The sequence below is a fragment of the Melanostigma gelatinosum genome (genome assembly GCF_949748355.1).
Source record: "Melanostigma gelatinosum genome assembly, chromosome: 6".
NCBI lineage: Eukaryota > Metazoa > Chordata > Actinopteri > Perciformes > Zoarcidae > Melanostigma > Melanostigma gelatinosum.
The window spans coordinates 25,271,473-25,284,781 of record NC_136639.1 but is presented as its reverse complement, the minus strand read 5'-3'; the positions used below and the strand labels follow the sequence as shown (position 1 = coordinate 25,284,781).

The 13,309-nt window shown below is 49.0% G+C and overlaps 1 protein-coding gene across 1 annotated transcript in view; it reads right to left on the bottom strand.

Moving 5' to 3' along the window:
• The window catches only part of unc5db (unc-5 netrin receptor Db), a 225,222-nt gene that overhangs the window by 73,592 nt on the left and 138,321 nt on the right, over window positions 1-13,309 (bottom strand). The window contains exons 5-6 of the mRNA XM_079269905.1: window positions 2,289-2,469; window positions 1,322-1,489 (exon numbers count right to left, since the gene is read on the bottom strand). Of these exons, the coding sequence (XP_079126031.1) occupies window positions 1,322-1,489; window positions 2,289-2,469 (349 nt within the window). The remainder of the gene's footprint in view (window positions 1-1,321; window positions 1,490-2,288; window positions 2,470-13,309) is intronic.

The window sequence follows — 13,309 nt, the reverse complement described above, 5'->3', positions numbered from 1 at the left end:
GTGCAATGTCTCTCTTTAAATTATTTATAAGCAAAACAGCTTTTTTTTTAAAGCCCTTCATTGGTTCCTTTTATTGGTTCCAATCGACTCCTATTCTCTGCCCTCTTGAAACCGATCTCACCACTGAATGTGCACAGCAGAGAACATGTTTTTATTTCTGTCAGCTAGGACCCATTTACTATACTTATGTGGGACATATATACTGATTATTTTGGTCTACATACATGTAGTAGACGGAGATCATCTTCATTAATGTAGAGAGCTAAAGCTAAAGAAAGCTAAATGACTTTCATATACAACTCATTTGCATTAGCAAATACATTTTGCAAGGAACACACATTTTCATGAACATAAGGAGTTTATGTACATGTTTATGAACATATCTGCAAATTTGCAATATATAAATGTAGAATGTAGGGTTGCCCAGCATCACCTAGCTTGAATGGCAAAGTAAATAATGGTAAAAGATACATATGAGGAGAGAGGACATTATTTTCAGCCACAATAGCAGCATGACACCAGCAAAGGCAAAGTCAGTCAGCCGGGCAGTCCCGTAGTTTGGTCCAGACTGAAATATCCCCCAAAAATGTTGATCCTCTGACTCATTTTCGTTACCTCTGACTGTGGTGGATTACCAGAACAATGATACTATTCTAGTCTCTGCCCTTAAGAAACGCAGAACTGCAGAATTGCTGGGCCTGAATGTATACTCTCACTACCAGATAACCCTTACCTCCACGAGAGTCACTTCTTCACAAACTACATCAGCTCTCCCCCCGGAATCACACAGTGCTCTGAGTCATTCGTCTCTCCCTCGGCTGCTTCCTTCTTTTTATTACCTCCCAATCAGTTCAGTCCTCTCTCTCTAGCTCCATCAGCACCGTGGTGCAGGGATGTTATCAGGTCACTATGTGTCTGTCCCTTGCAATCCTTCATACTTGGTCTGTAATGCTGAAGAGGCAGGGACTTCCGTTCATTCAAGTCACCGTGTGTATGAATGTCTGACATGTTAATGTGGGTGGCATGCTGTGATAGTGCATGCTGAGAAAAGAGCTGCAATATATCTGAAAACAAATGGGAAAGGAAAAACTGTGCTCGAAGCTTCAATAATTACTCGCCTGTCATCCACAAATATCACAAGTTAATGAAATGTGAACATTTACACGTTTGGCAGCATGACACAATCGTCGACACGTCAGCTTAATCATTCCGAACCACGTCTTTGTAACTTTTGACAACTAGAAAAAAAAAGCAACTTCTGAATCTGCACAACACCATAAAGTTGTACTTGAGTGTTATATCTTCCGTAAGAGAAACTGACTTGGGCAGAGTGCGTTGCAGGTGATCTTCTGTACAGACATGCCCTCGCAGAAAGCCCCGCCGTTGAGAGGTGCCGGGTTAGTACAGGTTCGAGATCGCTTCTGGACACCCCGCCCACACGGCACATTGCAGGGCGACCACTCCGTCCACAGGGACCAGCCGCCGTTCACTGGAGGGAGTTCGACAAAAAGTTAGAGAGTGAGAAGAGGTGTAGCGAGGGCGCAACACAGCACTTTTTTAAAAACTTTTCCAGAAGTCTGGCGTAGTTAAATACTCGAACAAGAGCCGGGGTTAATAATGATTACGCAGTCCCCGAGGCACTGCAAGGCAACAATGCATAAATGGCTGGAGCAGATTGAGCACAGCACATTCATTGTGGTGGATGTATACGGCTCCCTCTTTCTTAATTGGCAATCCAATGTTCTTTGCTCTTGGATTAAGATCGAGACGTAGAACTGTACCAAAGTAAAGAAAACAGCCCTTAAACAGGATTGCCATTTCTAAAGGCGACGCTGACTCATACTGGTCGACAGGTCGGAGGCGACCACTTAGTGCTCTGACTGAAGCAGTTTACGCTATGATTGCTCCGTCTAACGTGTGCGGAAGCTAAATGTTCAGCAGCGCCATCAAAGCCGTGAAGCCCTTATCGCTGGAAGGCCTCTGGTGAATAAATACTTAATAAGCAACACTCCTTTTAAATGAGATTAAGACACAGTGGCTTATTTCCTCCCATAAAGTACACATTGATTTTAAATGAGAGGCAGTAAATTGAGTGTTTCAATAATACATTCACGGAAATAAAGAGGAAACATCGCTCCTCGGTGGGTACACGGAGATGGGTGTCTTAATCACTTGTGTAGAGGTGCAGGAAACTAAACAAATTGATCTGAAGCGCCGTGTGAACAGCGTGCCAGAACACCAGGAAGTGTTGTAAGGGGGTAATAAGAGCAGCTGGGAGGACGGCGTACCGAAGACTATCACAGTGGCCGTGGAGCTGCGTCTCTTAGCCACGATGTTGCTGGCCAGGCAGGTGTAGTTGCCCGAGTCGGACAGTCGCGCCTCGTTGATGATGAGGTTGTGGTCTGCGCGGGTGTCAATGTTGTCGTCGGTCAGGGAAGTCAGCAGCTCTTCGTTTTTCAGCCATTCCACCTGTGCAAGATAAAGGACAGGACAGAAAAGATGTGACTTTTCTGAAAAAATAAAAAAATCATATTCAAAATCATTAATCAACTATTTGGCCACAATCACACCAAGTTCATCCTCATTAAATACAGCTAATATCAGCCTTTCGTCTATATTTGCCACTGTACCAACGTTCCTACTTAATCTACTGGCATAATGAGAGGAAGGAAGTGGTTAGGTAGTAAAGCCTGCCTCTTGCTTGATTTGATTGGCTACCTGGGCCAAGTGTTACATTAACGAGCGGTGTGACTCCATGCCTTTGCGCTGAAAAGTTGAAAATATTTGACCTTTTATGAGCATCTAAGAAACTCAACACGCAGCCCGAGAGAGGAGCGCACACCAGGCTCGGCCTACCATAGGAAAACAATGGTTTTGCTGGCGACTTATTTGTAGCGTCTCCGTGTGATCGGGGCATTTTAGGATTATATTTGTTCATTACAACTTGGGCCTTAAGTTTGTGCTTTTGGCCATCATTGCTGACTGACATCAGGGAACAATGTGACGTTACTACAATGCAGCTTGACAGGACAAGAAACAAACGACGAGACAGGTTGTAAAGCCAGATTACAGAAAGTACTTATTTGGAGGTAAAGTCGTATCTAATATGTTGAGAACAACAGAAAGCAATGTAGGTCATCATTTCGCCGTTCATTTTCCCTTTCGCTTACAAATAGCTGTGGCTAACTGTCTGACTGCTGTGTTTCTTAAGGGTTATTACTCCCTGAGATTGTCAGGATCCCTGTCAGACCAGACACCTCCCATGGCCACACAGCTGCAGCTACTTCAGCTAATCACCTCCTGCAGCCTGACACACCAGACTCAGGTCCCACTAACGATTCCCCTGACACAATATAAACTCTGGTCCTGCAGTCTGGGGTTGTCAGGTCGTACCGTCAGGTCGTACCGTCTTTCACCGACTTCAACCCCGTAGATTCTTCTGCCTCGAGCGCCTTCCTCCGGTGTCTGTCGGTCCGGGAATCCCCCGTGCCCTCCTTGGTGTTTACGGGACTACACACCGCCGCTCTGCCCTCCTTTGTGTTAAACGGACTACACAGGCCGTTAAACTGCCAGCCCTCCGGTGTCGAGCCACGGGACTCACACCGTCGACCAGGCTACTCTCTGGTGTCGGACCACGGGCTCCACAGCTTCCTGTCTTTATTCAGACTAAATAAAACCTCTTTCTATTAACGTCTGTCTCCTGTGGTCTTGCGTTTGGGTCCTACCTGTGAACTTTCGTGACAGAGCACGAATGTGAGTCGTTTTTTAACCCCCACCCTAGTAAAATCCTGCAGCTGTACTTAACTACAGTTTTTACAAAAAACAACACCCTTGATCTTAAAGTGGAAGAGTTTTCTTTTTAATCTGTTCAGTGTGAAAGTTCATCAACTGGGCCATTGTAATGTCAGCTACAGGTGGGTTCTGGTATTCTCTTTTGCGATTTGTCCTGCTGAATTTCCATGTATATTAAAGACCACATGCTGCAAAGAACGATGAGTGAAATGGAATGAACATGACATTACTTAAATTTCAGACTTAAATGTCAAAGGATCACAGTGAATATTTTATGCTCCCCTTTAATGCCAATAGGCAGGATGTCAAGTTCAATTTTCATACTTGGCACAACACCATGAATGTCTTCCAGGGTCAATGCATTCTCACTCCTAATTCATTAAATAATGCAGTTTGGTCAGTGGTCCTACGCTTCAAACTAATGCTCGACAGAAGGTAGCCCTCTACTATCGGTTTCGCATGCGTAAAGTTCTGCTTGTTGGTTAGGTTAAAGAGAAGATTGTGATTTGGATTAAAATGAGTTTTATACGTAGTTCAGTAGATTATGTTACCTATGCAACACAAGTTTAGCATGTTGCGCAATGTTGTTACAAAACTCAACTTACATATGTTACTTAAAATAAGTCAACTTGATTTCGGTTTCACACGGAACAAGAACGTTGGTCTCCTGGGTAAAAGTCCTGTTTTTTTTAAACCATCCATCCAAGCCAACCTCCTCCCTACCATGTAGAGCACGTCTTGACGTCACGGGACGTCACCCATTGGTTTGTGGACTGAGGTCTGGAAGCCTCCAGTTCGCCATCCTGGTTTTTGGCAACCAGTGAACGTAAGTGACCATATTTGGTGATTTTGGTGATAGAGAAGCCGTTTACGGCTCTGGTAGCGACCTGTCAATCACTGTGTAGCCCCGCCCTGAAGCATACTCTGCTTTATGGTCTGTTTGACTCTAAATGGACCATAATTTACTGAATTAACATCATGCTGTATTGAAGAAGACTTGAAACTAGAGATTGAGACCATAAACTCATGTTTACAATGTTTACTGAGGGAATAAATCAAGAGAGAAGTAGGGTCATTTTCTCATAGACTTCTATACAATCAGACTTATTTTTGCAACCAGACAAGTCACCCCCTGATGGCCAGAGAGAGATTAGGTTAAAGTCCCTTCAGCATTGACTTTAGTTTTCATCGGTTGCTGCTTTGTAGAGCGTCATAGTTGACACTGACCAAAATCCCCCCCCCCCCCCCCCCCCCGGCACGGCTGGCGTTTTCCACCTGTTCTCAGACAGAACATGTGAACGGCCCCTTAAACAGTCAAAGGAAGCACTATAACCTCTCACCAGCGACAGAGAGAAAAACGAATTATAAATTACAAACTTAGCGCCGCTTTACTGCTTCTACCCTGGTAAGGACACTGCATCGCTGCGTTTGCAAATTACATTCATCGTGTGGCAGAATGGGCCGTGCTGATGGATTTATGGAAGGAAGCGCACAGGCAACCTTTATAATAAACAACACTCAGGCTGGATGCAAATAGGAAGCGCCTGTGGGCATGCAAACACTGGGTAAATAGAAATGACACACAGACCCCAGGGATGATGGATTGCAGGTATATATTGGCACAAATAAAAATGATAATGATCATCATAACACAGTAATCACTTCTCACTTCTCAGTCAATTGTACCACTGTTAGCATGAGTTGGGATCTTTCTTTTTCAGAGGAGAGAGGACAGCACAGTTACGGCGGTAGAAGCCTCTATTTTCCTGATGGCCTTGAAGAAAAACTCGGAAGCCCATCTCCAAAGGCTCCCAGATTCTTCTCCACAATTAACAGAGAGCCTATGGCGCGGGTTTTCCATCAAAAGGTAAAGCGCTTAGCATCGTTGGTAGATAAGAAAATAGAGTCGGAGGAGTGGGGGACAGAGTCTAATTTGTCATGATTAAAGCCATCTGTCACTAAGTGAGCTAACTGAGGTTTCTAACTGAGCAGAAGGAAGATGGACAGAGAGGAAGGGAGCAGGGAGGTGGTGGGAGGGAGACAAATAAAATATGAAGGGACAAATACAAATTAGCCTGGCAAGTGTGTGGCAGAGGATGTGAGAAATGAATTGCCTAATTGGCACATTTGTTTCAATTAGGATGCGGTCATCAGTGTCAGCCTTGACGGAAAGGGTTTCCAGGCGGGGCCCCACATCAGGGCTTCCTCCCTGTGATTTCATTACCCTGACCACCCCTGAAGGTCACCTCCTCCTGCCCAGCGGCCGGGTCCTCGCCTCTCCTTAAACACACACACACACACAGCTCAGTCAGATGACATTTGCTGATGATTAGATGCTGAGAAATGCGGCGGCTGAGAGGGCAATTAGAGGACAGAGGAGCAATGTAACGGGTGACACAGCAGCCATCATAAAGACTTATGAGAGGAGAGCGCTGATCAAGACCTTGCCAGCTGACGCATCCCCCCCCCCTGCGCCTCACAGCACCATCCTTGGGTCCAACGGCCTTTTAATGTCAAGGTGACGCAGTACGAACAATGCGATCCAGCGCTGTAAGGAGACATATCCCTCAGCTGAGTCATGCTCAGGTGTCACAATTTAGCATGATCTCCTCTCCTTGGGGGCGATTCTCAGCTTCCTGTGGTGAAGCCGGCAGAACTTTTTAATTGCCGGGTATCTCGTCAGCCCAATTACACGGATTAAATGTTTCTGTCAGGTTTACCCCAGGGGACCAGGGTGGACGCCGGCGGGAGCTGCTGAGCAGCATATCTGAAGCTATACCAGCTCTAATCCAACCGATGTTCCAGCCCCCCCACCCCGCAACCAATCAACAGCACACGTAAAGAAAGGCACGCTCATTGGCCCCACACACATACCCGCAGACACTTTGAACTCGGCATGGCACGGCGTGTGTTCATAGAGACTACAGGCCTGGGAGCAGCCGGCAGAGTTGAACGTGTGTGCGGCTCAGCTGAGCCCCCCCACCGCTCCGGAGGTTAATCAGAAAAGATACAGAGGGAACACAAAGTGGGCCTGCGTCGACCATCCGCCTCCCCCGTCGCTTCTCAAATGCCACCTCCCCTCCCCTCCGAGGCATTACCATTCCACCCCAATCTGTCTTATCTGAACAAAATAAATAGGGGGGGGGCTCTCGGCTTCAGGCCCGAGGTGGGGGTGGAGGGGTGTAATTGCGTGGCTTAATAATGGAGCTCATCATCTGCTCTCCAGGAGACTCTCTCTGACCTGCGAGAAAGGAGTAGGCGGCGGGATCGGAGAGTAGAGACGAGTGCGGAGGAGGCGGGAGGTGGGACGCAGTTAAATGCTAGCTTGTTTTGGAAAAGCATCGCGGTGTCTTTGCGAAGCTCAACAGAGAACAGCTTGTATCACAGTGCAGAAGCACTTTGTCGATTCCCCTTTGTGTCGTAGCCCGGGCTGTCGACCTGAGCTACTGTAGATCAAGGGGATTCATCTCGGATTAAAGGCTTTCATTCAGGGAAGTTGAAATTGGCTTCCAGTTTGGCTGTTCATTTCACACTTTCTCTCAGAGTAACCTCTCAAAAGAAACTCATTATACAGTGTTGTCATGGACTGCTTTCTCGCCGGGTTAAAAGATCTGCTCCGCATTCACAGCCCTTGATATCTGTGAAGTAAAAAGTGGGGGATTGGTTTTGGATCAGGAGCACTGAAACGAAATGACAAATAAGCCGGTTCTAAGTTATATTAACCGTGCACAACAGTCTCACTTTGGATACCATGTATGAAGGTATTCTCGTAGCAATGCTATTGAGGATTTGCAGATTGCACTTTCGTTCCCAGCCATGACTCACACACCCGTGTCCTGAATTTGAATAAACAGGAAGCTCCTGTGAGAATAATTTGTTGTTGATAAACTGTTGAATGGCATTGAAGTTAAAGCCTGATTCGGTTTGCCTGAAGAAGGAATGTTGACAAATACCAATAACTATTGATTCACATTTTTACAAAACTAAGATAGGAAAAGTAAGTCTTCAAAGTTTTTCTTGAAAAGTGAAAACTGTTTTGAAAAAGATTTAGGGCTATTTCGTCAATGAACTATGCAGTCCATTAATCTATCCATCTTACCTGTACCATCTAATGCACTGCAATGCAACTCTGCCATAAAGTTTACTGTTATGATGCCTATAATGTTCTGTTTGAAGACACTGTCGTAAGGGTGTTAATTATGTTTTCGCACTGAGGTCATAGTTTCTGGTGGTGTTAGACTGCATTATATTGGGAGCTGTTTCTCATATCACAAACAATAGAAACACCTCGATATACAGTAATGTTGTCCAACTCTGCGGTTGCAGTAATAAACATATTGAATTTATAGCTGAGTAAACCTACGTTGGAAATTTATTTTGAAAATACACCCTATGCATGTAACAAGCAGAAACTCTATGTTTCCTGTGAACACGGAAGTTTGTTTTGAAAAGACACTATTCATGCAATGAGTGGAAACTGACAATGCGTCCCTGACACGTCAATAAAACGGTGACGGACCGAAGCGTCAGCATCTGAAGAGTTGGGAGTGAGAACGGCAGATTTTGGAAATAGACCTGTAACGCAAGTTAGTCACGCAAGCTGGACAAATGCAACTATCTTCTCCAGCTGGTTGCCTAATGTGGTGCTGGGCTGGTAGTTCACAGTGGGCGTACACAGTGTTTGCTCAGTGTGGAAACAAGAGTAGAGGTTGCTATCCATAAAACCCAAACGATGAGCTAGAAGAGGCTAAAAGGCTCAGAGGAGCTGAGGGGAGCTACAGAGTCACCTTTCACATTACACACACTGTGCAAACTTATTTGCTCCATTGTTGACAAGAAAAATAATCATTAGTGCGGTTTTAAGTTTGTTTTCATGGACTTCACTGCTTGGGCTAAAATAATTTTTTCTTCTCTGGAAAAATACTTTGTTTCCAATAAGTCATACCAAAAGTTGTTTTTTCTGTGCATTCTCCTACGAATGTAAAGCAACTTGAGCGATCTGTGCAAACCCCTGTATTGCAGAACCTGATTAGGCAACAAAACCACTTTGTTAGGTTCAGGGAAAGAGTGTGGTTCGGGTTAAACTTGGGTTTCCACACAGGACACAAACAACGGTCTCCTGGGTGAATGTCCTGTTTTTGTTTGATGCATCCATCCCGACCTCCTCCCTACCTTTTATACTACATCACCTGACTTCTCTTAGAGGCAGCCCTGCACGTCCTGTCTCACAGTTACCTGGGTTATCAACAAATTATAGTTTAGTAATATAGAATTATAGTTGCTCACTGTGTTGACATCCACACCAGTAATTGAATGACTGCGGTTAAGCTCGAAACGTCGTTCTGTAGGGGATGACCGAATTCACGGGGCCCCTTTAAGGAAAGGGGCGTAACCCTGGTGACAGAGGGGGTTAAAGGGTGACAGGAAGTGAATGTGTTTTATGTTTTGTATGGATGGAAATAAACGGCCACAAGGTGCAGCCAAAGGGAATACTCGACTCCTTGTTTGTTTCCACACACCTACATTGGTGACCCTGACACTCCTGGACGTTTCCAGAAGAAAGAATGACGACGCACGCAGTTTCGCTGAAACTGCCGGAGTTTTGGGAGACTCAAGCGGCGGTGTGGTTCGCTCAAACTGAGGCACAGTTCGCCCTCAGAGACATTACAGCGGATGCGACAAGATATTATTATGTCGTGGCGGCTCTCTGCAGTTCGACAGCAGGCAGAGTGGCCTCGGCGACAGCAAGCCGTCGGAGCTAATGGACAAAATGTTAGCGCTGCTAGGTAAACACGAGCCGGAGTTTCTGTTTACGGAACTTTTTCTGCAGCAGCTCCTGCTGCAGGTGCGGGCCGCTTTGGCCAACACCAGGATTACCGATTGTCGGGAGTTGGCCGAGGAGGCCGATAAGTTTTTTCTGGCGGGCCAACAAAGCTACACGGCCGCATTGAGGCCGGCCCAAGCCACGGCGTGGCCGGGGGAGACAACGATCGTCGTTGCCGCAGCAGCAGCAGCAGCAGCAGCGAGCCAACGGCGGGGAGCTACCGGCCTGTGCTATTACCATGCAAGGTTTGGGCCACAGGCTACAAGGTGCCGTTCACCATGCAGTTTCGGCAGGACGGGAAATGCCAGGGCCGGCGCTCAGTGACTGCCATGGGCGTCGGTTTGGAAGGCAGGCTGCTGTTCATCCGGGACGACGTTTCCGGGCGGCGCTTTCTCTGCGACACGGGGGCGCAGAGGAGCGTTGTGCCTGCATCGCGGGCAAACGGGCAGGGCCCCCCGCTGGCAGCCGCGAACGGTACCCCCATATGCACTTTTGGGACACGGTGCCTGGAGCTATGTTTTATGGGGCAGCGTTTCAGCTGGGACTTTGTTACTGCCAAAATTGCCATTCCCCTGCTTGGCGTGGATTTCCTATGTGCTTATGGGCTATTGGTGGACGTCAAGGGCCGCTGCCTGATAAATGCTGTGACTTTTTGCTCTTACCCATGTACACTAAGTGGAGCGGGCTCTACCAGGTTGACTAACATGCTTGCAGCGTCTGAGTTTCTGCGTCTGCTGGCCGAGTTCCCAGACCTCTCGCAGCCCACCTTCTCCTCCTCCACGGTCAAGCATGGGGTGGAGCATCAGATCGCTACCACCGGCCCACCGGTACATGCCCAGGCCCGGCGCCTAGATCCGGCAAAGCTCACCATCGCCAAGATAGAGTTTGAAAACATGGAGCGCCTGGGCATCATTCGCCGCTCCGACAGTCCATGGGCTTCACCCCTGCACATGGCCCCGAAGCCTGGGGGCGGGTGGCGCCCGTGTGGAGATTATCGCCGGCTCAACGAGGCAACAATCCCGGACCGCTATCCGGTTCCACATATCCAAGACTTTTCTACCCACTTGTCGGAGAGCGTGGTGTTTTCGAAAGTGGACCTGGTACGAGGTTACCATCAAGTGCCCGTTCACCCGCTGGACATTCCCAAGACTGCGCTGATCACTCCGTTCGGCCTGTTTGAGTTCTTGAGGATGCCGTTTGGCCTAAAAAACGCAGCGCAGACGGTCCAGCGTCTAATGGACACGGTGCTGAGGGACCTGCCTTTCCTGTTCGTCGACCTGGATGATATCCTGGTGGCCAGTTCGTCAAGAGCGGAGCACAGGTCTCACCTCCGGAATCGATTTGAGCGACTCAGCCAGCACGGCTTGATCATCAACCCGGCTAAGTGCCAGTTTGGGTTGACCACCATTGACTTTCTGGGTCACCGCATCACAAAGGACGGGGCGCTGCCCCTCCCGGCAAAGGTGGAGGCAGTGACTAACTTTACACGCCCACTCACGGTGAGGGCCCTGCAGGAGTTTTTAGGCATGGTGAACTTTTACCATCGCTTTATTCCCCGAGCAGCGCAAGTGATGCGGCCCCTGTACGAAGCCCTGAAAGGCAAGGCCATCAAACAGCTGGTGGACTGGACTGAAGAGAGGGAACTTGCGTTTGTTGATGCAAAAACAGCTCTGGCAAACGCAACAATGCTGGCACACCCGTCACCTAAGGCTCCAATTGCCATCACCACGGACGCTTCGGACTACGCGGTGGGCGCGGTGCACGAGCAGTGGGTGAAAGGGGCGTGGCAACCGCTGGCTTTCTTCAGTCGACAGTTGCGGCCTAATGAGCGGAAATACAGCACGTTCGATTGGGAGCTCCTCGGCCTCTTTCTGGCCATTTCCGTTTCCTGCTGGAGGCTCGGCCGTTCACTGCGTTTGTGGATCACAAACCACTGACGTTTGCCATGAGTAAGAGCGCCGAACCATGGTCTGCACGCCAGTAGCGCCAGCTCTCCTTCATATCAGAGTTTACCACGGATCTGCAGCATGTAGCGGGCAAGGAAAACCTGGTCGCAGACTGTCTGTCTCTCCAGGGCTGTCACCGGGGCTGTCCAGTTAGGATTGGACTATAACAAGATGGCAGAGGATCAAGTTACAGACCCGGGCGTCCAGGAGTTGAGGACGCAGTCACGGGACTGCGGTTGGAGGAGGTCCCGTTTGGCGAAACTGGCGTTACGCTCCTGTGCGACGTCTCCACAGGCCAGCCGCGGCTGGTCGTTCCCGACGAATGGAGACAGCAGGTTTTCAATGCTATTCATGGACTGTCCCACCCTGGCAAGAGGGCGTCTCAGAAGTTTATCTCAGCTAAATTTATCTGGCACGGGCTGAAAAAGGATATACGGAAGTGGGCCGGGACTTGTGTGGTGTGCCAGCGCTCCAAGGTGCACCGTCACATAAAGGCTCCGTTAGCACAGTTCTCGGTTCCAGAAAGGAGGTTCGATCATGTGAATGTGGACTTGGTAGGACCTTTGCCCCCATCCCGTGGGTTCACACATCTCCTCACGATGGTAGACCGAACCACTCGTTGGCCAGAAGCTGTCCCGTTGTCATCAACAACGGCGGATGAGGTGGCTCGGGCATTTATTCAGGCTTGGGTCGCCAGGTTTCGGAGCCCCAGCTGACGTTTCCTTGGACCGAGGCCCACAGTTTACATCAGAGCTGTGGAATGCAGTTGCAGGAAGCCTAGGGGTGAAGCTCCATCGCACTACCGCCTACCACCCGCAGGCTAATGGGTTATGCGAGCGGTTCCACTGGTCGATGAAAGCTGCTCTCCGGGCCAGCCTCAAAGACAGCAGTTGGGTGGACAGGCTCCTGTGGGTCATGTTGGGGCTCAGGACAGCCCCCAAAGATGATCTGCAAGCTTCATCGGCTGAGCTGGTTTATGGACAGCCACTGCGGGTCCCGGGGGAGTTCATCCCCAAAGTCACAGACCCTTGGTCTGCAACCCAGCAGCAGGAAATGCTCCTGGAAAAAGCCAGGCTGTTTAAACCAGTGCCCACGTCGCAGCACGGCCTTCCGCAGTCATATGTCCCGTCCAGCCTCAGGTCAGCGGCGTATGTGTTTGTTCGCCAGGACGGCCACCGTGGGCCCTTTCAACCCCCCTACGTCGGGCCGTTTCGGGTGCTGGAGACCGGAGACAAAACCTGCAAGGTCGACATGGGCGGCAAGCTGGAGTACGTGTCGGTTGACCGCCTTACACCAGCACATCTGGACCTGGACCAACCTGTACGGTTGGCTGAACCACCACGGCGGGGGCGGCCTCGTGCCCTCCCACCTCAGCACGACAGGACCCGGAGGGGGCCTTCAACGGTGGTTCTGCCTCCGGCCCCAGAGACACTGAGTCGGGCTGGTCGGTTGATCCGGGCCCCCAAACATTAATGGTTGGGACTAATCTCGGGAGTTGGTGTATTCTGGGGGGAGGCATGTCGGGGACGACCGAATTCACGGGGCCCCTTTACGGAAAGGGGCGTAACCCTGGTGACAGAGGGGGTTAAAGGGTGACAGGAAGTGAATGTGTTATGTTTTGTATGGATGGAAATAAACGGCCACAAGGTGCAGCCAAAGGGAATATTCGACTCCTTGTTTGTTTCCACACGCCTACAGTTCCTTCTTTTCTTCTCCATGTTTGAACATTTTTGTGTGCAGCTCTGTT